This window comes from Fistularia commersonii, chromosome 11, assembly GCF_037954325.1.
Source record: "Fistularia commersonii isolate RoL2024-O1a breed Wild chromosome 11, RoL_Fcom_v1.0, whole genome shotgun sequence".
In the NCBI taxonomy this organism is placed as follows: Eukaryota; Metazoa; Chordata; class Actinopteri; order Syngnathiformes; family Fistulariidae; genus Fistularia; species Fistularia commersonii.
In genome coordinates, this window is record NC_141294.1 from 13447220 (window position 1) to 13471638 (window position 24419).

Consider the following 24419-nt stretch of genomic DNA (forward strand, 5'->3'; position numbering starts at 1 on the left):
GCCTATGGATAACCTTATCTGCTGTACGTGTTGATTGCTTTAAGGGTTTTTGGAAACAAAAGTAATTTCAAAATTCCTTTTTATTCCGCAGTAAAGCTCCTCACACTCAGAACCGCTTTGGTTTCCTGTCACGGGTTTTCGGTCCCGTGGAATATTTCACGACTCTGCTGTCCCGGAAGTGACGCTATGTTTTTATTATTCCCGGAAGTGGGCACGGGAAAGTGGCGAACTGCGTCAACACTTACGATGATCAAACATTCGGATTTCAGACGTTGATCAGCATGGCAGCCCGGTGAGTTTCACGTGTATTATTTCAAAGTAAAAAGTATACATTATTTGGAGGTCATGCTGAGAGTTAGCGTCCGTTTCAGCGAAGGTTAGCTCGAGTGTTGCTAACTGTTTACGTTAGCTAACGTCGGCGTCCCGCTGATACCATCGGCTAATGTCGTGTCTGCGGTTGGTGTTTTCCTCCACCGCGTTGTGACAGCAATACTGTTTGTCCGTACACGTAGATGTTCCTAGTAAATACATGATACATATCTCCCCGCACGACCAACGCGTTGTCGCGCTGTCCGGTGTCGACGCTAACGCCAGCTAGCCGCTAACTCGGACTGCTAAGGTCTGATCCCCGCAGCAGGCCCTGCCTCGCAGCTCGCAGCTTAGGGCAAGTAAAGTTCAGTCGACGAGCATTAGCTGTGAAACGCCGCCGTCTTGTCTCCACTCCACACTGCCAGCGACTACTGGTTCAGAGAATCCGATCAGGGCTCGGGAAAATGTTGTGACTGTCACAGGCCTTACGGGTCATAGTCACACCGCTGGAAATGGGACTTGCCGAGGCTCCTGCCTGAGTCCCAGGTCACCTACATCATGTCGAACACTTGCTGTTATTTTTAGGTGACTTGACATTCAGAGCCGATGCTGCCAGATAATGTCCCAGTCCGCTGGGCCCGCTGCAAAATAAGGGATGACCAGAACAGCGTTTGAAATTCAAGCCTCCAGAGTCGTAGACTAAATTCAGCCTCCGCTGTGTTTCTTCTATAGCCTATGTGACGCAGATTGTTATTTCTTGTAATTCAAAGTAGATTCAAGGAAAAGGTGTGAAGCTGACTCCTGTGTCGCGCCCTCTCAGAACCACCACCTAACCCAGCAAGTCATTTCCTCGAGATTAGATAAGAGTCTGTGCGTCCCTGAGGGTTATTGTGCTGCGTACAGAGGGAAGCGTTCAGATGGTAAAATTAACTCAGCAGGGCGAAAGGAAAGAACGAAGAGCACAAGAGAACAGAAATGGTACACCAATTTAAAGATTGATCAGAAATGCGCAGCTGAAGAGCTGCTGTTCCTGACATTCTTGGAGGGCATAAAAATATCAGAGGCCGGATTCGAAGGGAAAACATTTTGTCGAAATGACCATGACCTTGACGCGTGACAACCTCCGTAGACATATACAAATGAAGATATTCTTGGAACTGAAATGGGTTCCGTTGTGTTGGAGTGCTTGTTAAAGAGCAGAATTTCCAGCCAGATGTTCACATGGCAGCAGACGGTGTCGTAAGTCCGTAGATTATCTGAGTATGACGTCAACTTGTCACTTGACTGCTCTGGACAGACTCTGCTCTGTGTCTTTGTGATGGCCCAGATCTGATTTTGCTACTTTTATCAGCATCTAAACAATCTCTGATTTCTTTACAGCGCACGTCTTCATCATTGCCTCGTCAACAGGCTCCTGTGACCAATAATGGAGGAATCATTGCAAATGTGACAGATTGTTGTTAAAACTTGCTTTGCAATTTGTGATCACCTAATGGTAAACACAACAAAAAGACAGACATTTGTGTAAATGGTTGTCATGGTTGCCTTTTTTTCCCCAGATCCCTTTGTCAGTTCCAATTGAATTTTGATTTTTAGTGTGAGGATAAGCATAGCTGAACTCTGTCATCTCTGGCCTCTGCACTGTGCTAAATCATTCCCATCACTCTTTCGGGGTCTCCGCCTCACAATACCTTTTGTTTTCTTTGGATGTCGTTTGGATTTATCCCACCCCGTTAACAGACGCAAACCTCTTTTGCTTATGAAATACCGTCATGAGTGAGTTTTCACATTTATGTCTTGAGAGTTACAAAAGCGCAGCCGTCAGCCTCCGCTTATGCGAGCGTTTCCCATCCCGACCACCTGACTGAGCTCAGTGTTGTGACAGTCTGTTTGAACGGCGCCAAAGCCCAGGCCTTTCACACAGATGCAGACAGGCGCTGCACTTCCATTCAGACCCATCCTTGCAGACAGGAGGGTGTCACAGCAGCGGGCTGTTAAATCAACCTTTAAAATGTTCAGTAACATAAATGCAAAGAGTTGTCGTGCTTTGATCGGCTCTGATTCGTTCTTTCGCTCATCAATAGTTTAGCGTCTTCTCGGCACGAGTTTGCACGTCTATACCGAGCATTCATTTGCATTTTCACAAATTAGCAGGGCACGCTGAACCCAACGCCTCCGCTCCGCAGAGACCGGACTCCCAGGCGCTTGGGAGGACAAATGATCCTGCGGCTGCCATCTTGATTTCGGCGACGTGCGGGGAACCTTTCCGAAATATAAAACCCATCGGAACCCAGAGCACCCTCACCGTTTTCACTTGAAAAGACGCCTCTCTTACAACTCTGTCTGTCAGCGTCCGAAGGTCATTTCACTTCTTCCTGACATTTTTTAGGTGCCGTTTGACTGAACGTGCTCATTAAGGAAATAAGGGTTTCCTGTGACATGTTTGTAGTCTGCTTTTCCCCCCCCGCTACATTCCTGTGGGATTACGCATGGCAGCCCGCTCACGGACGCGGCCCATATTCTAATTCCCTCACACTCGCTCTGAACACGGCTTTCCCTTCTAACAGTCATTGGAAACAAACCGACACACAAATAAATACAAATCTGAGGTCCTCCGAAAAAGGCGGTGTATTCTGAATGTGACATTGGACACGTTGCGATGCTTGTGGGAGACATCTGAGCTGCCGGCTGCAGACCCGTGATCCGTGTGAACTCTCAGCCTTTGAAAAGTACAGTCTGTCTGTGACACAGCAGCGTCTCTGACGGGAAATCGCTGACCCGAACTCACATGTAGGCTGTAGTTTCTTCAAGCGTTCTAGTTCCTGGGAAAAGTCCCTGTGATCAGCCAGGAGGTCATACTCCTCCTGTAGATGATTTCTCTCCTGGCCAGCGGGGGCGTCCTCAAACCAGACCTGGCCTGGTCCCCCCCCCCGGGCGGGCCGCCGACTTCTGACCTGTGGGTGCAGAGGAGAACAGAATCTTTGAGGCGAGAAAGGGATGAGGAGCGCTGCTGTCTGAGGTCACGGTGACAAATGAAACTCATCAGAAATGCAGAGACCGTCAGCTCGTGCATTTGCGGTCTTTACTATCGTGGAAACGCTTGAGCGTCATCTGGGCTCAGGATGACAGGTCGTGATGTGTGTTATGTGCCATATCCAGTAATCTGTCAGCTGTCATCTATTTCCCCCCTGACGCATACAGAAAGTGGAACGTGAGAGACGAATCCGGATTCCACCGGTGACGGCGACGCGGAGGCTCCGAGTCGGCTCTCCGGAGGCGACCGCGTTTGTGATGTTCGGCTTCACGTGGGGAGTTGACAGTGACCGGTCAGGCCGGCGCGTCCGCCTGAGAAGTCTCCCGGGGAGGGCTGTGAAGGGGGCGTGTCCAGGGCCCTGCCTCGCACTGTGAGGCCAGCTCTGATGTCACGGGGGAAACTATGAAGGCGCAGGGGAGCCCCCCCCCCCGCCGCCTCCCCCCGCTCTGTGAAGGGGAAGCTTGGATGTGTGAAACCAGGAAGTGCACTTTGATGCGGGCTCTGCGGCGGCCGCCGCAACACAGCCCGGACGTGCGGCAACACTTTCTATTAAAGTGACACCGGCGGGGACCCGCTCGAAGCGCCGGGTTCCTTTGTCGCGGCGGAGTTGAAATTGTGCCTGTGCTTGTTTTCACCTTTTTCTGACATCTGTGGTGATGGCCGTCTCTCTGTCTGTGTAGCCACTGCTGAGCGATTCATGGAACTGTTCCTGGATGGGACCTCATTCGGCAACACCATGGACACGTCAAACTTTGCCCATGTCATCTTCCAGAACGTAGGGAAGAGCTACCTGCCCCACGCCGCGCTCGAGTGCCACTACACCCTCACGCAGTTCATCAAACCCCATCCCAAGGACTGGGTCGGCATTTTCAAGGTGAACCACCCGTTCATTATTTACCGCGGGCCTCGGGGGGAACTATGATCTTGGGTCGCTTTAATCACCACGAGACACTTTCATTCCTGCTCCCGCGGCCGCACAGGTGTTTGTAGTTTTTAAAATCCTTCACGTTAATGGCCAAAAGGACGCGAGGACGCGGCGAGGGTTCATCCGGGGGGTGAGGATGGGAATTCCCTCACACGGCAATCGGGAGGTTTCTACCAAAACACCAGAACGATGTGTAAATTTAGCACTTTTTAAAAGAAGACAGAGAGAGCCAGCTAGCAAGGCGTTGTCACGCGGATTTGAAAAACGAGCTCGGCAAATGTAAGGGAGCTTTTTGACCCGCGCCGCAGCCTTACGTGTCCCACCTGGATCTGGTTATGGGGGGACATTAAATCCAGTACAGTGGCGGTAATTTACTTCATCCTCATCTGCAGCGAAGCATAGACGGAGACAGGAGCATATGGTCGGGGCTTTTCTGCCCCGACATCATTTCTACTTCACAGGGATGAGTCGGGAGTCGGGAGTAAATCAGGCCCGAACAAGAAAATCCGACCGCTGCGTTTTGTGCGCGCTCGTCTCAAATGTGATTTCAGAGATAAGCGGTTGGCCGTCGTCTCGGCGGCTTTCAATTTAAACCCCGTAAACCCGCCGGGATCCCAGAGCGCCGTAGTCATGGAGACGTCCTCCCTGAGGGGTTTTCTGCCCGCAGCGTTCCGTTGTATGTTTTCCTAACGGGAGCTCAATTTGTATGTAATGACACCTGCAAGCTTCGGGTCGTGTTTCATCGCTCCGATTCCACGACGGTGCCGATCATTCAGACCGACCTTAAACATCCCATCGGTGCCGGTGAATGTTTTCAGACGAACACGGTGGAACCTTGACAACCCAGTGCACCGTCCCGGGAGTTTTTTGACATCCAAGCTGTCGCTCCGTGGACGTTTAGCTTTGTGATCGGAGCCCGGACCCGAGTTACGAGTGAGCGGGACGAGCGTGGCCGCCGCCGCCCGTGAAGTGGCGTTTAAGGACGACGGGACACACCGCCTGCTGCTAGATAGTCCAAAGACGATCTCGGAAAACCTCGAGCGAGGCGTTCGTGTCGTGGACCAGTCCGTGAGGAGATGGAGAAGTCGTGATGGGTGAGATACGCCGACGGAGAGCATCGTCCGTGAGAAGGCAAGAGACATTTTACAGGGATTCGGTGCGGCGGACGGCGGGAACGTGGACGGTCGAGGCGGCGCAAGAGTCGTTTCAAAGCCGGTCGGGAACGGTTCGATGGTTTTAAAGATCCTAATGACATCAAAATGTTTTAAGTTTAGCACATTTAGCAATAGCATTGTAGCATTGAGTGTTAAGCCAGTAAGTTAAGGATAGAGTACCAAATGAAAAACTTCCCCCAACCTCCTCCAACCATCTCCTCTGCCGCCGGCATCTTCAACCCATCTTCAAGGTAAATACACTGAATAAACACTATGTCTTTACATTATCTTTGACGAGGTATTATTTTTTAGTACATCGTTTGTTATTTAAAATCCCCTAACAGAAGCCGGGGATCTGGAACAGATCAATAGTATTTCAATTAAACCTAACAGGGAAACGTAAGTTGATATACGAGCAAATTGAGTGACGCAGAACGTCTCCAACTCGTCGGTGGAGGTACGACAGTATTGCGAGGACTGGGCTCGGTGCTGGCTTCCTGGTACCGTGTGTGGGTTAGTCCCAGGGTTTTCCCCACCTCGCCGGGAAATGAGCTCAGCGGTCTGGAGGAGGTGGGCCGGGTTCCTGTCTGCAGGCTGTTGAAAGCGTGCACTCGGCACTCTTGTCCTAGCCGGTACCTGCTCCGTTTGGCCCCGAGGTAGGCACCTACCGGCACGGCGGATGACGGCGGAGAATCTCTAATTTCTCCAGCGTCTAAAACACAGAGTGGAGACAGAAGGAGCGGAGCACAGGCCCATAAATCATGTAAATGTTCCTGACAGCGCTGACAGATGAGATGATTGGCGTCAAGAGCCTCGGCACCTTAATTACCGATCGCTGGATCCGCGGTGAATCAGCGAGTGTGACACCGAGTCCGCCGGCTCCCAGTCAACCAAAGCAGATGCCGCGCCGGAATCCACCCGGCCTCCAACCGGCCTCCGCCCGGCCTCCGCGCCATTCGGCCCCGAAAAGCCCAGGTGGAATAAGTTAGAGGGAATAAGACGAGATAATAGACGTATCGGATTCGCCGATGAAATCGTATGAAAGCGAAGCGGGGCTGACTTGGGAGCGAGCCCGGACGTGTCTGAGCACGGCCCGGCACGCCGCTCAAGACACACAGTTTGATGGCGGCGTCTTGTTCCCTGTCAGGGGTTAGATGTTGGAACATCAACCGCGGTGTGGGGCACGCGGCGCTCCCGGGCCGACGGGCGAATGCTGCCCGGACGGCTCGTCAGCGAAGACGAGCGCCAGTTTATAATTAACCCGTCTCCCAGAGCGACCGCGTCAGTGATGAATGAACTCGCGGCTTCCGACTTTATCCGTCCCGCGTGGACGCGCTCGGACGTCCTCCCGCAGCGACACTTCAGACGGACGTTCTCTGAGGAAACGGCCTTCACGCCCCCTCAGCCTCCGGCTCCTGCGCTCCGGCTCGGGCCGGTGGAGGGCCGGCTGGATGTGAAAGAGTCCCTCTCAGCGGCACCTCTGCAGCCCTAATGAGTGGACTGCCCAGGGCCAGCCTGCAGTAATGACACTCACTAACTAGGTGCACCTTTTAATTGCTTCCTGCCCTTTACTGCCGCGGCTGGTAACAAGCAGGGGTCCGGGGTCCGGGAGCCTCCTATCTCTGGCTCTGATGAACACTCGCCGCATTGAAGCCGCTCGGCTGTTTGTGTAAGGGTGAGAAAACAAACTGACACAGATGGGGTCGGGGGGGGGGCGGCGCAAAACACCTGCCTACATCTGAGGCAACATCTGTTTCGGCGGAATTTCACGCCGTCCCTCTGTGTTCATATTTCAAAAAAAAAAAACAAAAAAAAAAAACCTGGGCCGGTTCCAAACGCCACGCCGCAAGAACAGCAATTGTTGCGCGTCGGAGCGGCGGCGTCGGAGCGGGTCCGACAGGGCCGGCCGTGGATGCACCCGGGCACGCCCAACGCCAGCCAGCTCAATGTGACTCTGATTTGGTTGACAGTTTTACGGCACGGCTTACAGATGTATTCTCAGCCCCTCCCCCGTCAGCCGACACTTAACAACACATAAAATACATATCATTACATTTTGGTTTTCATTTTCAAGTCGACGACGTATAAAATTTACACCTATTTTCCACTTCCCGTTTGAAGTGAGTTGTAGCGCCGCTTCCCGAGTTAGACTCGGTCACGACGAGCGCCGCCGTGCACAGATGTGGCCGGGACAGATGGAATATCCCGGTCCCTCAGGTCGGCACCGCTTTCCCTCGGTGGGCTGAAACCTCCCATCATTACCGCGATAAAGCAGGTTGAGATATTTTGGAAGCGGCACTTTGTGGATTGGAGGAAGTCTCCCCGTTAAACCTTCCCGCACTCATGTGGTTCTGACGTCTGCTTGACTCACAGGTCGGCTGGAGCACGGCGAGGGACTATTACACATTCTTGTGGTCCCCGCTCCCTGAGAGCTACGTGGAAGGAACCGCCGTCAACAGAACCGTGGTCTTTCAGGGTAAGATGGGAGTGTGATTCCTCTCCTCGCGTCCGATAGTCCTGGCGACACGAGGCTCGTTAAGATGAGTGACGGCGGCGGAGCTCTGCGCCGCCGGCGGCCCTTTTGCCTGTCGTCTAATAGTCTGAGAGAGGAAACGTACAAGAGGCGCTCGCCCTCTCATCGCACTGACCGGCACAGAACTGGTCGGCAGTAATCCCTCCGCGGCTCGGAGGCCAGGGGTGCCGGCAGCTCGTTTTTGTCGTAGAATTGGGAGGAAGACGTGACTAATTCACCGTGAGGCCTCCTCACATGCTGCGTATTCTCAGTATTCACATGCTGCGAATACTGAGAATACGACCGCGCCGGTTTGGTACTCGGTGCAGGACGGCGGAAGGAAAGTGAGTTTCACTCCGGCGTCCTCTCTCACCAGGGTATTACGTGCCCAACGACGATGGAGAGTTCTACCAGTTCTGCTACGTGACTCACAAGGGAGAGATCCGGGGGGCCAGCACGCCATTCCTCTTTCGCGCCAAGAGCCCGTCGGAGGACGAGCTGCTGGCGGTGGAGGATGAATGCAACTCGGACATCCTGGTGGTCACCACCAAGGCCGGCTTCCTCGAGGTAGCGCAGAGAGGGCGTCTCCCCCCTGCAGCGGGCCGCTCAGTATTTACGCGTCTGCGCTTTTGATAGCCGACGTTCACGTCTTCTTCTCCCGTGCAGCAAAAAGTAGAAGAAGCCCAGCGGGAGAAAGAGGAGCTGGCCAAGAGCCTGGCGGGGCTGCAGCAGGAGAAGGAGCGTCTGGATGGCGAGCTGCAGCGCGTGCACAAGGAGTGCGAGCAGGAGAGGGAGACGTGCGCTCAGCTCAAAAGACAGAACCAGGTGAGCGGGGGGTCCTGGGGGGTCCTGGGGGGTCCTGGGGGGCCCGGGGCAGGCCGGGTCTCCCAGGAGAGTCAGCGACACCGGCGCTTCTCTAAAAGAAACAAGTCCAGATCCGGATGGGGCTCTGGACTTGTGTGCAGAAGAGGTTCACCTCGGGGCCGGTAGTCTGTTAGCACCCCCTAGTGAGCGGCCGCCTGCGGGCCGGCAGCCACGGCCGTCCGGCAGCCACGGCCGTCCGGATGCGGATAAATCACGCCTGACGGACACCGACGTCTCAACGTCGTAACACTACTTTTAATGGCGTTACACGAAATCTGAAAAAGGTTGTCTGTCATAAATCATCTTCCCGTCCCTCCGTCCATAAATCCACCATGAACACATGATTACAGATTTTGCGGCTGTTAATTTTACGGCTATACTTTTTATATGATTCTTTTTAATGTGCTGCAAATGTAAAGGCTCCAAAACTCGGGCCATAAACAAACCATAAAGAAATGATTTTCCTCTTTTCTACTTGGACTCTCTGTTTCGGGTTTCTGTTCGGGCTGCAGTCAAACACATTGGGACGCTAATATCAATAAAAGAATCCCGTGTTTTTATGGAGACATTAAACGCATCTTGTAAGCGGCGGCACAAATGAAGTGTGATCAGATCAAATGAGGAGTTCACATCCCGCTCATGCATTACAGCTCAACACAAATGTGTTGGGGTAAATAATTTACACGCCTTCATTGGATCGCGATGCATAAACCGGCTTTCAAGGACTAATCGGGCCCAGGTGATGGACCCAAACGGGTCCGCGGTGTGTGCGGATCCTCTCGCCAGGTGCCGGCTCTTTGTTCGGCCTCCCGGCTGTGGATTGGCTCTCCCGGTCTCCGCTCGGCGCTCCGAGGCCCAGCGTGAGCGGGCGGGGCGCCGGAACCGGGAAAGAAAACCAAAGAAAAAAGTGAGGCGTTCCATGCCCAGCGTGCTCCGGACAGAGATTAGCTCATGGACACCAGCGGAGGCCGGAAGGGAGTCTGTCGGACCCGAACGGAGAGTTGTGAGGGAATAAGTGCCCCTCGGTCCTCCATCGGTTTCAGATGTGAGCCAGATCTGAGCCGGGCCCAGAATTTATTTCCCCTCCAGAGTAAAGACAGTGGTGTCTTAATGGAGTATTTCCCCCCCCCAGGAGGCGCAGGGCTCAGCCCAGGCCCTGCTGGAGGAGAAGGAGGAGGTCAAGAGGAGGCTGGACGAGGCCACGGCCCGGGTGATCCAGCTGGAGGAGGACCTGATCGGAGTCACGCAGAGAGGCTTGCAGAAGGAAACGGAGCTGGACGGGTAAGCTGCGGCTTCTCCCCAGCGCTCGGTCCCCGGCGCCACGCCCGGAACCGTAACTCACACGTTTGATCTAAAATGGCAGAATTCTTTTACGTCAGCTCATCTCCACCTCCTAAGTGCACCAGGCGCCTGTCAGGAGGAGAGACGTTAACCTTGTTTGTGACCTTCTCCCCAGGCTGAAGGACAGGATGAAGAAACTGGGGGCGGAGAAGGACACCGTAGAATCCCATCTGAAGAACGAGAAAGACGAGAAGGAGCTGTACAAGGTAGTGTGAAGGCTCGAACCTCGTCCACGGAGAAGGCCCGGCGCTGCGGGCTGCGGCTCGGCGCTCACGGATGGCGCGACGGACACGGGAACACTTAAGTGTTAGTTGGCGGCCCGCGGGAAACGCCAGTGTCCCGGCGGTTTCCCCCCGCGGGCCGACCGCCGTGCTCGGGGACACGACTAAACCAGCCCAGTTCCGAACAGGTTGGATAATATTAGATTTCCTTTTCGGACTGGAGGTCGTTTTCATCGGCATTTCCTGTTTCTGTTTTTACATTTTTTACAAGCGCGATAATTTGGCGTCTCGTTTCCCCCCCCGAGCGCCGGGTCCACGCCGCGCACGCCACTCCGCCTCCGTCCGGCCTGCCCGGGTTTTACGTGTCCCTGTTGCGGCGGCCGTTGCACAGGAAACGGCGGCGCCACATACCGTGCGGGCCGTCGCTAACGGGGAGCGAAGCCTCGGCCGGCTCCAGTTAGAGCCGGCCACGGCTTGGCTCCGAGGGAGGGGGCGTCCGCGGGGACGACGCGGGATCTTTACGGGGACCGACTGCACAAACGAAGGCTATAAAGCGAGACGGACTTTACGACCCCCTGCCCGTGTCCTTATCTGCACCGCCTTTAGATCCACCTGAAGAACCGGGAGCTGGAGAACACTAAGCTGAGCGCCGAGCTGCAGATGCTGAAGTCCGTGGACGTGAACAAGGAGAACACCATCGCCCAGTTCAAAGAGGAGGTGGGGCGTCTGCAGGTGTGCCTCGGCGACAAGGAGAAGCAGTACAGAGAGATCCTGGCCAAAGTTCCCTCCCTGGTACTGGAACCCTTCCTGTCGGCCGGCATCTGAAGCCCGGCGGGAGCTCTAAGGATGTCTGTATCCCGCAGGGAGACATGAAGGCCCTGAAGGAGCAGCTGAGGCAGAAGGAGGAGCAGCTGCAGGCCAGCCAGCAGCAGGCCTCCCTGCTGGCCGCCGAGCTGAGGGACGCCTCCAGCGCCCGCGACCGCACCATGTCGGAGCTGTACCACGCCAAGGTGGAGGCCGACGGCCTGCGTCAGGCCAAGGCGGAAGCCCAGGCCCAGAGCGCCCGCCTGGAGCGCCTGGTGGAGCAGATGAAGGCCGAGGCCAAACAGGAAGCGGTACGTCTGACGGGAAGCCCCCTTCTCTTTATCTCCTCGGGGAAAGCCCGGAGAGCCTCGCCGCCGCCGCCGGCGTTGCATCGGGACGCCGGCGCAGGCGGAGGGCCGACGCACATTCCAGATCTGATGAAACGGAGTTGGGTGCAGATAAAGACCTCGGCTCAGGTGTCTGCCATCGCTCTCCCCCTGCTTACACCTTGTCCGGCTTGTGTTGTTCAGCCCCGGGCGGAGGAGGAGGCGGCCCCCGCCGATCCCGCCGCCATGGCGGAGCTGCAGAGGGAGGTGGAGGACCTGAAACTGCGGCTGCACATGGCTGCCGAGCACTACAAGGAGAAGTACAAGGAATGTCAGCGGCTGCAGAAGCAAGTGCTGAAGCTCTCCGAGCAGCAAGGGGTGGGTCCTCCAGCTCTCCTCGCCACGGAGCGACAGCGGGTGATCCGGCCTGGCTTGGGTTCCGAGGCGCAACGGAGCCTCGCGCTGCTGGCGCAGTGTTTCCGGCGCCCTTAAGAGACGCTCGCCGTTATAGTTGTGTGTTTTGTTCCTCAGGAGCCGAAGAGAGGCTCGTCTCAGGAGCTGCCCGTCGCCACGGCAACAGGGAGCCCGGACACGTCGGTGCCGGGTGAGCGGGTTCGTGGGAGGAGCCGTCATCTCAAAGGTTGGCTGGGATTGGCTGGCTCACCTGTCCGTCTCCTCCGACCCCCAGGGAGTCCAGGCTCCGCCGACCCCATGCTGGAGACCATCATCCAGGAGAAGCTGGACAAGTACCGCAAGTGCAAGACGCTGATGGCGGTGAGAGCAGCCCCTCTGGACGCTGTGTGTGCGTGTGTGTGTGTGTGTGTGTGTGTGTGTGTGTGTGTGGACGGGTTAATGGGAGGATGCTCTCCAGGAGAAGGACCGCAGGTGCGCCACCAACCCGGTCGAGGTGTGGCTGAGGTTCAAGGAGCAGAAGAAGGTCTACAACAAGCTGGTGCTGGAGGACGACCGCTGCGAGGTCGGTACCCGCCATCACGCCGGCCCTGGAGCTCCTGCTCCACACGGCCGGTTCAGGTCCGAATGCAAAGCTCTGCTGATGGTGAGAGCAGTCCTTCCGGAGGGTGCGCGCATGTGTGTGTGTGTGTATGTGCGTGCACATGTGTGTGTGTTTGTGTTTGTGTGAGCGCCCAGCGGTGGGTTAACGGTTGGATGCTCTCCAGAAGGAGAAGGGCAGCATCACGGTCGCAGATGAACTGGCCAAGCAGGAGCAGAAGTCCAAGGAGCAGCTGAAGACCTACAACAAACTGAAGCTGCAGCCGGCGTCGGAGGACGAGCGCTACAAGGTCGGTCCGGGTCCGGGACCAGAGCCGGATGACGGCAGCTTTATGAGCGGGTTCCGCGGCGGTCGGGTCCGCCGGCCCCTGGAGAACCCGTCCTCAGGTCTGTGTGTCCCGCAGAGCCAGCTGGAGGAGAAAGGCCGCGACCAGAAGGAGCTCAAGGACACCCTGGGACTGGTCACCAAGGAGAAGGAGAAGGCCGAGGGGGTGAGCGGCAGACCTTTGCTTTCACTCCTCCACCATCAACCTCCTGTCCCTGAGCCCCCAGTGCCTGGGAAACCCCGTCCCCGAACCCCCGCCTGGGCCTCTGGCCTCGTTATTTTCCATCTCGTTACTCTGGCCGGGTCGGGGGCGGAGCTTCCCGCTCTGAGTTTAGGACGTTTGCTGCGAACATGATAGGAGAACAAGCTCCGGGAGGTTCTCCTGTGATGGAGGAGCCGCTGAGCCTCCGCAGAGCTGCCGCGTGACAAGAAGCAGCCGCGACCAGGGGTTTGGGCCGACGGGAAGCCCCGCCCCCGGGCGGCGCGGACCTTCTCTCTCTAACTCGGTTGTAAAATTTAATTCCAGGATCTCCTGAAGGGAGCCGGCGGCGGCAGGAGGGGCAATCAGGGGTCTGCCGGGAAGAGCGGCGCGGAGAACCTCCAGACCGGCGTGCCTTTAGTCCTGCAGTACCCGGTGCCCTACGCCCAGGACGCCCCCACACCCCTGCTGGTCTCCAAGAGCCCCAGCAAGCTGCAGTTTGGGAACCCCTACTCCACGGCAGAGTCCAAAGGTGGGTTCTCCTCCGTCATCTCGGCGTAGAACACCCCTCGGCGGTCACCACATCTCGGTCCCCGACCCCCCCTTCCCCAGACGAGACGGACGAGGAGCTCTCGGACGACCAGCCGCTGCGACTCCCCCCGGTGGGGCCGCCGTCCTGGGACAGCAACGTGGTGTGCATCCAGCCCAGCCGCCACCCGGGCCGGCCCGAAGGCCACGACGAGCCGGAGGACAAGCCCGACGACGACGACGACGACGACGTAAGCTCCGCCCCCTCCCCGCCGAGCCCCGCCCCCTCCCTGGCGATAAATAACCCGCAGTGTTTTTCTCCCCCCAGGAGATCGCCGGAGAGGCCCCCCCCGCCGAGACCCACGGCCCCTTCGTCAACGACGGACAGACGGCCTTCTGCTTCGATCCCAGGTACGTCTCCGCCCCCCGCTACCTGGTCGGCTTCTTAGCTCCGCCCCCCGCCGGCCCCTTAGCCCCGCCCCCTTTGAGTTCCGAACCGTGTGCTGCGCCGCCCCTCCTGGCGTCGGTGCCGGACCACCCAGGTGGCGTCAGATGTTCTTTATTAGCTTTTCCTGGTTTCCTCAAATCTCCGCCCCGTTGCTTAGCGACGCCGCCTTCACCCGCCCTTTTCTTTTTCCCCCGTTCTTCAAGCGCTCTCCTTGTCTTCTCCGCCCGCAGCACGGACATGAAGAGATGTCCGCTGTGCGAGGTCATCTTCCCCCCGAACTACGACCAGGGCAAGTTCGAGGAGCACGTGGAGAGCCACTGGAAGATCTGCCCCATGTGCAGCGAGCAGTTCCCGCTGGACTACGACCAGAAGGTGTTCGAGAACCACGTGTTCACCCACTTCGAAGGCCAACCGCTCGACTTCGACTAGAGCCGGGAGCCGCCCCTTCGCCCCTTCGCCCCTCCGCCCCCATAGGACCCCCGGCTTTGTCATGGGTTTTGTTGCATGTTCTGGTGTGAGGAGCTTCTCTTCATGGCGAGTAGACCAACCTTCTGGCCACCGTTTTAATCCCCTCCCTTCCGCTTAGATCCCGGGTGACTCTCACTCCGCTGGTTTGGGTCCCGGGGGGGTTCGGGGGGTTCGGGGGGGTCACCGCGAGGGAGGCGATCTGGAGTCAGGGAGAAGATCTCAGACCCCGGGACCCCCCGACCCCCCTCGTGCACTAGTCTAGTCAGGGAGCCCCAACGGGAACTCGCGTCTTCAAACCAATGAATCCGGCGGACACGGATTGCGTGTGATTTTCTCTTTTCTTTGCTTCCGTCAGGGTGGTGGGTCTCCATCCCTCAGGTCATCAGCTGATCTTTGCATGCGTAGCTTCTGTTCACCCCTTCACTCCCCTCACTTCTTTTCTCCATCGCCGCCTTTGCTTTCAGCGACCTCCATGTATCTGATAAATAAAGTGTTTAAGGCGCGGAGGTGTCGAGGAGACCTTTGCTCCGCCGCCTCGGGTTCACGGAGAGCGGCTTCCGCCCGGACCTCCGGAAGAACCACGACGTAGGAAAATATAATTTAATGTAGTTAAACACGATACATTCACCCGACGCCGCGTCAAAGAGAAGTAGTCCAATACGGTCTACTTCCTGACCGCCAGCCGTGAGCTCGGCGCCGCCGCCCATGCTGTAACCTTATGGCACATAGAGAGGGACCTGTGTCTGCTGGGCTGTTGGACATTTGACTCGAACACAAGAGGGCACAGAAGAAGCACCTGGTTCACCGTTCAAGGCCACGTCACAGAAACGAGGATCAACACCGGGACCCCCGCCTCGCCCAGGAGAACCTCCCGGCCCGGGTCGGGAAAGGAAGGTTCTGGACCGGCGTGGTAGGCAGCGGCGGCAAGGTTCTCCACGGCAGCGGCGCAGTCCCGGCGGGAGCCGCGGGCAGGCGGAGCCCCGGCCGAGGCCCCCAGGACCGGCTCGGGGCCGGGGAAGAAGGTCCGGAGAGTTCTGCATGTCGGCTTCGGGAAGAAAACATCAGATCGGTGAAGGACACTTGTTCTCCGTGTCTCGGCCCTTCTACCTTCTAAAGGAGGTCCATGTTTTCCCCCCGACACAAAAAGCACCGCCGCCGGCGCCGACACACTGCCGACACACTGCTGACACGCTGCCGACACACTGCCGACACGCTGCCGGCCCAAACAAATCAAAGTTCATTCAGAAAACAGCGAATGTGCAAAATACTTGGCGTCTGGAACCTGGAGCAGATGCGTGAAGAAGAGTCCATATCTGACTCAGGGGGATGCGAGGAGAAGGTTGGAGGAAGAGGAGGGCGACGTGAAGATGCTGGAGTTCAGATGCCGGAGGAGACTCGGCCGCCGCCACGCTCTACTGCTGCATCTTGCGCAGGACGTCGGTGGAGACGGGCGGGTGGAAGTTGATGGTGTGATGCCGGAGGCCCTGGGACGTCTTGTAGCTCTTCCTGCAGCGACACTTGAAGGGCTTGCGGACCCTGATCTGGGTCCGGTGGCCGTTCTTGGCGTGGTACTTGATCCCGTTCACGTTCTGCGGGTAAAAAAAAAAAGGTGGACTCAGGCGGGCGTGTGTGAGAGACGGCGTTCCTCGGGACGTCCTGTTGGTGCTCCAGGTCGTCGTCTTCAGAGGCAAACGGCGTTACAAAGCCCCGCCCCCGTCCGCCGGGTCGGCGGCGTGGATCCCCTCCGCGCTGCCAGAGGATGAAACACTGTTTAAAAAAAAAAAATAAAAGCCAACAACTTCCTGTCGTGCTGGCGCTGCGATGCCTGGCCGCCGTATCCCATAAGCTCGCCGCTGGCGTCAGCAGTGCGGCTCCCTCGGGGCTCCCGCCGACCACCAGCGCCAGATGTGCACGGAAAATCCTGTAAAGCTGGGCGTCAGTGACGGGGACGAGATGTGTGCCTGGAAGTCCACATGCTGGGACCGCGGACCCATTTTCCACTGCTGACCGCAGGGGTGTGTGTGTGTGTGTATGTATGTACGAGTGTGTGCGCGTGTGAGAAAGAGACCCACCTTGTACCTCTTCTTGCAGCCGGGGACGGGGCAGGCGAACGGCTTCTCCTCGCCGCCGTTCATGCACATGGAGCTGAGGATGGACTCGGAGCTGATGGCGCTCTCGGTGGTCCAGGAGTCGTCGCTGTCGGACTCCTCGAAGTCCACCTCCTCCTCGTCGCATTCGCTACCTGGGGGGCCGAGAGGTCAGGGGTCGAGGACGTACGGTCCGGTCCGGTCCGGTCCGGTCTCCGAGATGGCCGAGGGCGGCGGTTTGCCGAGGAATTCTTCATCTAAACAATATTTCGGGGTTCCCATGCCCCCCCGCCCCGCCGTGCCCATGTTCACGCCCTCGATTTTGGGAAAACACAAATATACCGACCCTGGGAAAAATGCAAAGCGCGTCAGGGAGGTCCTGCGGGGGCCGTAAGCCGGAGCCCGTCAGACGGGGAGAGCGAAGCCGGGTTTACCTGTGGGCGTGCTGCTGCGGAAGGACGAGGACGGCGTGATGGGCGGGGTCACGGGAGGGGTGAGGTTCCCGCCGGTGTGGCGAGGCGGCGCGGGGACGGCGCCGCGAGACAGACCGCCGGTCAGGGACAGCGACAGCTTGGGCTGCGCCTTCTTCCTCAGGGCCTCCTGCTCTCGCCGCGCGGCGTCCGTCATGAACCTGCAGCGGAGAAGAGGCTTCCTTAGCGGCACGCCGATCGTCCCCGAGGCCGCTTTCCACTTCCTGTTTCCGCTACTCGGCGACCGGCATCGTGCGGACGCGTCCACCGGCGAGCGGGGGGGCGCCTTGGGTTTATGACGGATCGCCAGTTTAAACGCGTCATAAACATGAAACGCAAACACTGTTAACGCAGAAGAGGAATTAACAAATTAAGCGATAACCACACCGGCGTGTGTTTATGACGGCGGCGGCCCCTGAGAAGGGCGGCTCGGTCGCCGTGTCAAAGACGACCGGGGTTTGCCCGCCCCCCCCACGGCTAATAAAAAATAAAAAAAAAACCCGGCCACCAAATACTGGAGCGATTCATCTAGCGAGCCATCTGCTAGGAGGCCCGGCTCTGACGCACGCCGCCCCGATAGAGGGTTAATTGTCCCGGCGACTAATGAGGCCCGATCCGGTCCGAGGGGTCAGGAGGCCGTCCTCACCTGTTGATGTAGCTGAGGGCCACGTAGGTGGGCTGCTGCTGCTCCTGCTTCTCCAGAAGGCGGGGGTCCGTGTCTGGGGGGCAGAAACAGGAAGCGCTTTGACACGGACGGCACTGAACGCCTCACATGCCCGTTCTCCTGGCGCACCAGGCAGAGCCGGCCTGTGGACGGGCCGGTGGACCTGCTAACGTGGGATCGGGGAAACACGCCAGATAACAGACCAGGACAGGGACTCTCGCATGCAGTGACGGCCCGCTGAGGCCTTCGCTGACCCCCAGAAAATCAGGCGCTCAAGACACCAAATGAAGACGGATCGGACCTTCATTACAGTTACATGTAGGTTTTTATACTCTTCACATATAATGTGGAAAGTCCTTCGATATACGGAAAATGTCAGCCGATGCTAACCCAAACTAGGAGGACCCGATGAACAGATTAGAGTTCAGTCCAAGTGGTGGAGGAGCGAGGGTACGGTGTGACGCAGGCTTCAAGTGCTTCGGAGATGAAGTCATTCAGAAACCCCGGCTCGGCGGGGCACAGATCACGTCCTCCAGTCTGACGGTACCTGAGCTCAACGCCATCCAGCTGCTGGGAGAACTTCTGGGCTCGTCCTCCGTCGGTGAGTCGAGGGGTTCCAGCACAAAACAAGGCTCCGAGCAGCCAGAGAACACTGCCTCACCCTCTGACGCAATGTTTAAAACACGTGCTTTCACACTCACTCACACACACACACACACACACACACACACACACACACACAGGCTTTGCTCAGCGGGGCTGGACGCACCACAGCAGCGCCGCGAGGTGAGCGGGCCCGGCATCAAACGCCGTCCTCCTGGGGGGGCCGGGACGCCCGTAAACCCCCACTGTCTGGCTGAACCCCATCCCAGGGGGACCCCGAACCCGGGGCCCTGCGGTCCTCGCCGGAGCCGAGCGCGAAGGCCGCGGGGAAACGGTAAAACCGTGTCGTCTCTGCTGACGTTCGCTGCACCCCAGACGGAAAATGGCCGCCACAACAAAGAGTCTCTCCGGCGGAACCCGGGGAAGGAGGACTGACGCGACATGTTGTTACGCTCCTTGCGGCCGGAAGCCGACTCTCCCGGACGGCGAACCCCAAGGACCCGGAGCAGCAGATGTGCTGCGCCGCCGGTCTGACTCCGCGCCCGCTATTCTCCTTTCCATGAGCCCGAGGGCGAGGCGGCCGCTGACTCACCGGCCGTGAGTCAGGGATGTTTACCGTCACTCCCGGCTCTGCGGCGGCCAACGAGCCGCCCGGAGCGCCGGCACGCCGGGGAGAAGCTTTGAAGGGACCCGCCGGCGGCGACGGGACGGAGGACGGCTTCCTCTCTGTCTGCGAGGGTTTCTATGGCGACGCCCCCCCCCCGCCGTGTCACAGCAGGAGCCGAGACCGGGCCGAGACCGGGCCGAGACCGGGCCTGCCGGTCGGCGACCAGAAGGAAAATGTGTCTGCTTTACGAGCCGGGCCGGTGCGGCGAGCGAAGGCCGAGGGTCCGCAGAGTTTGGGGACGTCGTTAGCAAGTGTTTCATTAGGAGGATTTATCCCCGCGAGAGACCCACTCATAACAGCTCCAGTCCCCTGCCAGGAGCCCAGGCAGAGCAGGGTGTGTGTGTGTGTGTGTGTGTGTGTGTGTGAGAGCACACAGGAAATCCCTCCCATGATCCCTAAAAAGCCTCGGAGAGCCCCCCCCCCCACCCCCCGGCCCACGGTGTGGATCAATCTGTTCCCTCACGCTGTAAATCACACACACCTCGGGAGGGGCCGGGGGTGTGTGTGGTGTGTGTTGGGTGTGCGGGGGGGTCCGCGGGGGGTCCCCGGGGGCCCCGGGCTCCTCGGAGAGCCAGGATGGAGGTGGGGAACCCTCTAATCAAACCACACCGGTGGTCCACCCCGGTGGCCGGGTTTCCGCAGCCCTCTGGGACCCAAAGGGGGTATTTATCGCCATCGGTGGTTCCTGGGGCCTACTTCCTGTCACTTCCTGTCACTTCCTGTGGCGGCGGGCGGGCGGGCGTTTAGGGGTGCATAGTTTACCAACGTGGTGAAACGTCGGGTGCTGGAAAGGCCGCGGCTGAAAGGGCCTCAGCAGACCCTCCACCGTTTCCTCGGAAAATGAGGAGTTACTATTTGGGGGAAGAGCGGACCCGTCATTAGGACCGTACAGGAAGTGCGGCCATGTTGGGGGGGGCACGCCAACACAGAACACACCAATGATGCAATCACATGTTGAATTAACCCCCCCCCATGACGGGAACATGAGCCACCATCACAACACACAACAACAAACCTTCCCACAGCAACGGGAGGAAGTGACGCCTCCTGCCCTCCCTGACCCCCTCACACACACACACACACACACACACACACACACACACACACACACACACACACACACTCATTTCCACTGGCCGTCTGGCTCTGCCATTGGTGCTTGCGGCCAAATGCACGGTGGGGTAGAGGCCGAGTGGCCAGCGTTATGGTGACATGTTTATGGCTGCCTGGAGCGGCGGGTGGGGGTGCAGTGGGGGTTCTGTGGGGGTGCAGTGGGGCGGTGGACTACCGGGACTGGTGGCACAGGCAATTCATTATGAGTGACCTCTGAGGAGGAAATGAAAGCGACCCGGCCTCCATGTGCACGCCGTCCTTGCGGGTTGCTGAGAAAACAAGCACCGGGTTAAAGAGCTCTCGAAGAATAAGGAAAACAGAGGAGGCCTCACCCCGTGTGTGTGTGTGTGTGTGTGTGTGTGCGCGCGCTGGCTCGTGCACGGCGGAGAACACTGACGCATTAACTCCGTGACGGTTCTCCAGGTCTCGGGGATAAAACCCGGATCAAGAACGGCCTTGTTGGCGAGCAGCGACAGGAAACGGGCGTCTCAGAGCATCCGATGAAAAACACGGAGGAATCGATCGGACAAAATCAGAGATCCAGGACACACACACACACACACACACAGACACAGACACACACGCACACTTCACTCATGCTGCATCATTTAATTTCCGAATTTTCAAAATAAAAGCACCGCTCAAGAGAAACGCCGTCGTCTTTGCGTCGGTTTGCCCGGCGACAGAACGCTCCGATTCAAAATGGCTGGAAAAGGAAAAAACATCCAATTAGGTGAAAATAAATGCCTCCCTTCCGGCGGCTGTGCCGTGCACGTCGTTACCTGTGAGAATGCATTCAGTGCACGGGAACAGGAGCCGTGGTGTTGAGGGGGGTTGTAATTAAGCCCACCAGGTGCAGAGATCAGGGCAGCAGTTACTGCTTTTTCAATTTATTACTTCCGCAGTGTTTTTTATTTGGGGGGGGGGGGGCGCATACCAAAAATCTCCCCTAAATGAGCCCCCAGTGAGGATTGGCAACAAACAGGACGATTGTTAGTTGCCGAGGCTCGGACGCGGCTCCCGGCCCCCGTGCACGCAGCCAGGGGTCTGAACGTGCTCATTATCTGCTGCTCGGGAAAATAAAAATGAAAAAAGCCTGGTGGTTTTTGGACAAAGTCGACACGTCGGCGGCCGGGCGCCGTTTGTCACGCCACGGAAGAACTCCGGGCGACCGGCTCGGCCTCTGTGCCGCCGCCGCCGCCGCTTTCTGGGGCTTGTTAGCGTTGGCGCTCTTAAAGCCACGGGCGCGGGAGGCCGGCGGACCACCCAACCCACCCGACCCACCCAAACCAGCCGACCTGCAACGGATCACCTGACGCTGCTTTTTTGTAGACGAACAACGGCCGATCCCCCGCTAATATAATAGTTAACGGTCGGGGGGGCGGCTTTTGCTTTTTAAAGGCTCGACGTTTGGCTTCCAGAAAACGGAGCTCAGAGCTCAGAGCTCCTCCACGCCTTCCTGACCGCACTTTCAGGAGACCACGTATATCACATTAGTCTTATTATTTAAAGCAAAAACGCATGGTAACGTTTGTACAGTTGAAATGCTGCTCACAACACACACATGCACACACACACACACACACACACACACAGAGTCCCTCTGGGAAAGTTTGTTTATTGCCTTGCGAGGTAAATATATGTCTGTAAGTCGGGGATGTGGGAAAAAGATTTCCCTTTGCCTTTTGTGACGGCGCTCTTTGGGGTCTCGGCGCCGTGAGTTCCTTCGGCCCGAGTCTGGATGTCATTTTGTCTGGATGTCCAAGGAGGGTCAAACAAAACATTCCCGTCCCGGAGCTTCGGCCGCAGGTCCACTACTCTGGATTAAAACACCGTTTCTGCGCCCGCGAGGGCCTCCGAGCCCCGGGACCAGACTCCTGCATCCGGGGGATACTTTCAAGTGAAAATAAAAATGTCCACATGACGGCGGCCGATCAATGAGAGCCGGAGAATCCGGTCAGAATCATGAAAATCTTTTTTAGTCAGTGACGGCAGTGACGGCACTTCAGAGGCGGCACGCCAGCGCCACCTCCTGACGGCGCTGCCCAGCGGCCCGGCGGCGGGACGGCGGGGGCGTCCCGGGCGTCCCGGGCGGACGAGGGCGGGCGGATCGGCACAAGAATGTCTGCTTGTTTTCCAGGCGCCTAATTATAAAGGAGAATGTGCTTTCTTTTCTGTTTTTGCAGCGGCGGCGGCAGCAGCAGGCCACCAGATGAGGAGGGAGAGCGGCCAAATCAAGCACTCGGCCTGTAATTACGCTTCCCAGGCACTTGGCACCACGAGCACCACTTCGCACTTCTCAGAGTGGGCACAGGCCGGCGGACAAAGGAGGAAGAGGAGGAGGGAAGGGGTGCTTTTTCCACTCCGGACCAACTAATTGCCTCATTATTCCCCAATAAGTCCTTTGGAACCCCCCCGCCCGAAGCCTCCGGCGGCTAACACCTCCGACACATGCGCGCCAGAGGATGTTAAAGCCATTCCGGCCACAAAGGAGAGGACGGCCGGTCCCGGGGGGGGGGGGGGTTAGCTTTCAACGCTAATCTGGGAGAGGCAGGCTGGCTTTCGGTTGATATCTCAGCAGGAGACTCGGCGCCCCCCGGGTCGGGTCGGGGTGCTCGTGACCTCCGCGGCGGGAGATCACGAGGAAGTCGCGCCGCTCGGCGACAAATATGTGGTACCATCCCATGATTCCGCGCCGCAACTGAATCCGGACGCGGATATCAATGAATCAAACGGCTCTTGACTTTGACAAATGAACTCGTGCGTAGTTCAGATTCCCCCCCCCCCCGCGCTGCCGCCATGCCGTGCACGCTCACGGGCGAGTCAGCGGCGGAGGCCGACCCGCCCCGTTCACAGCGACACGGGGGGATTTTAACGCTATTTCACGCCATCCCGCACATTACATCCCACGACACGCCGGCTCACGTGCATCTCCATTGCGGATCGCAGATATTCCATCCCTGTGTGAGTCGACGGGAGGAAACCCATCATCGGATTTCCGCCCCTTTGGCGTCCGGCTATCTGCCGCTTTCCGAGCGCCGCCAAACCCATAAAGCTGCCCTCCAGGAAAACATAAAGTTAGCGCAAACTAGGTCTCGGGGTTTGTGACATCATTAAATGTTTTTTAAAGGCCAATATTCGACACGAACACGTATTCTATCGAAGGGTCGCCAATAATGAGCTCGGGCCTGCTGGGGCGGCGGGCGGGCGCGGGCGGCGCCACATCGGAGGGGTCCTTCCTGGTGTGCGACGGCGCAGAAAGACAACGCGGCCTTTCGGGGTTTTATCGCTTTTCGCGTTGTTTCTAAAAGAAAAGGGCGAATCCTGTTTCTGAGAGCAGAGCGACACGCGTGGAAGGCTCGTCCGTCACGTGTCCGTCCGTCCGTCCGCGGGAACTTCCACAAACTGGCGTCAGCAACGCTCACCTGTTGAGGACTACAAAAGACTACAAGTCCGCGCGTGCCACAGGTGAGCCGGACGCGCCCCTGGCACGCGCCGCCCCGCACACCGGAAGTACGCAGATCAAAACAACGGCGCGCGGCTTTCACGTGCGAGCGCTTTGGGGCGGGGCCGGAAGAGCGCGCGGGGAGCCGTCGGTGTGCAGGTGCGTGGCGGACGTGCACGCCGGCTGCCAGTCAGTCAAACACACACACACACACACATGTCAGGTGAACGCACGGCCGCGCGTCGAGCGAGCCGCCGGACGCGACCGGGAGAAACCGGAGCGGCCGGCGGGGAGCCCGGCGCTTTTTGTCAAATTCACCGAATTTCCGGTCGTCGCCGCCTCGGGGGAGGAGGAGCGGCGAGGGGCAACACGCCGCGCCGCGCCTCGCCTCGCCGAGCCGCGCCACGCCACGCCACGCCACGCACCACACCTAGCAACGGCGTTGTCAGGACGCAGGAAGTCGCTCGCTAGCAGGCTAGCTTAGCCGCCCGGGCTAGCCGCCGCGGCTCGGGGCCGCCGGCCGCCTCCCGCCGCCTCCCGCCGCCTTCTTACCGATGTGGTTGTCCTCGATGTGCGCGATGAGCTCGGCCAGGGAGTCGAAGCGAAGCCCGCAGGTGCCGAAGCGACAGGCGTTGGAGAAGAAGGAGGCGGCGGCGATGGCCGTCATGGTCGCTGCCGCGCTGGAAATGAGGGCGGCGGCGGGGAAACAGCTGGAGCGGAGAGGGGCGGCGGCTCTCCGGGCGCCGCGGGAAGTGCGTCCTTTCAGACGAAAAGCACCGCCGGATTCGAGCGAGAGGCGAGTCCGCAAAATAAAACGCTCCGTTTCATCGCGACGGGCTTTTCTTCTCACCGCCTTCGGACTTTCGATGACCGTGTTTGTTTTTCTCTATTTATGCGCAGG

At 58.2% G+C, this 24419-nt stretch overlaps 2 protein-coding genes across 8 annotated transcripts; one reads left to right on the top strand and one right to left on the bottom strand.

The window, feature by feature from the left end:
• The first annotated feature begins 154 nt into the window (after nucleotides 1-154).
• On the top strand, nucleotides 155-14971 carry tax1bp1b (Tax1 (human T-cell leukemia virus type I) binding protein 1b). Of its 6 annotated transcripts, none has more exons than XM_086155053.1 (19): nucleotides 155-292; nucleotides 4024-4217; nucleotides 7796-7898; nucleotides 8311-8501; nucleotides 8601-8759; nucleotides 9931-10079; nucleotides 10255-10345; nucleotides 10967-11152; nucleotides 11224-11475; nucleotides 11695-11868; nucleotides 12022-12094; nucleotides 12179-12264; nucleotides 12362-12547; nucleotides 12669-12791; nucleotides 12906-12992; nucleotides 13353-13557; nucleotides 13638-13804; nucleotides 13882-13964; nucleotides 14232-14971. In XM_086155053.1, the coding sequence occupies exons 2-19, from the start codon at nucleotides 4041-4043 to the stop codon at nucleotides 14428-14430; spliced, it is 2691 nt and encodes an 896-aa protein (XP_086011179.1). In that variant the 5' UTR covers nucleotides 155-292; nucleotides 4024-4040; the 3' UTR covers nucleotides 14431-14971. The 6 variants fall into 6 exon arrangements, with proteins under 6 accessions (XP_086011179.1, XP_086011180.1, XP_086011182.1 ...); XM_086155054.1 differs by having other exon boundaries at nucleotides 13885-13964; XM_086155056.1 differs by having other exon boundaries at nucleotides 13638-13798.
• Nucleotides 14972-15344: 373 nt separating this feature from the next.
• On the bottom strand, nucleotides 15345-24215 carry jazf1b (JAZF zinc finger 1b). Of its 2 annotated transcripts, none has more exons than XM_086155061.1 (5): nucleotides 24071-24215; nucleotides 17673-17745; nucleotides 16991-17187; nucleotides 16542-16711; nucleotides 15345-16058 (listed from the first exon to the last, which is right to left on the bottom strand). In XM_086155061.1, the coding sequence occupies exons 1-5, from the start codon at nucleotides 24183-24185 to the stop codon at nucleotides 15882-15884; spliced, it is 732 nt and encodes a 243-aa protein (XP_086011187.1). In that variant the 5' UTR covers nucleotides 24186-24215; the 3' UTR covers nucleotides 15345-15881. The 2 variants fall into 2 exon arrangements, with proteins under 2 accessions (XP_086011187.1, XP_086011188.1); XM_086155062.1 differs by lacking the exon at nucleotides 24071-24215 and adding an exon at nucleotides 18238-18341.
• Nucleotides 24216-24419: the final 204 nt, after the last annotated feature.

Coding starts and splice junctions, on each gene's coding strand:
- tax1bp1b (XM_086155053.1), top strand. CDS start 4,041: ATGGAACTGTTCCTGGATGGGACCTCATTCGGCAACACCATGGACACG. Junction 12,265..12,361: donor AGTGCAAGACGCTGATGGCG/GTGAGAGCAGCC, acceptor GATGCTCTCCAG/GAGAAGGACCGCAGGTGCGC. Junction 12,792..12,905: donor CGGAGGACGAGCGCTACAAG/GTCGGTCCGGGT, acceptor TGTGTCCCGCAG/AGCCAGCTGGAGGAGAAAGG.
- jazf1b (XM_086155061.1), bottom strand. CDS start 24,185: ATGACGGCCATCGCCGCCGCCTCCTTCTTCTCCAACGCCTGTCGCTTC. Junction 17,746..24,070: donor CATCGAGGACAACCACATCG/GTAAGAAGGCGG, acceptor TCTGCCCCCCAG/ACACGGACCCCCGCCTTCTG. Junction 16,712..16,990: donor CCGCAGCAGCACGCCCACAG/GTAAACCCGGCT, acceptor TCGGCCCCCCAG/GTAGCGAATGCGACGAGGAG.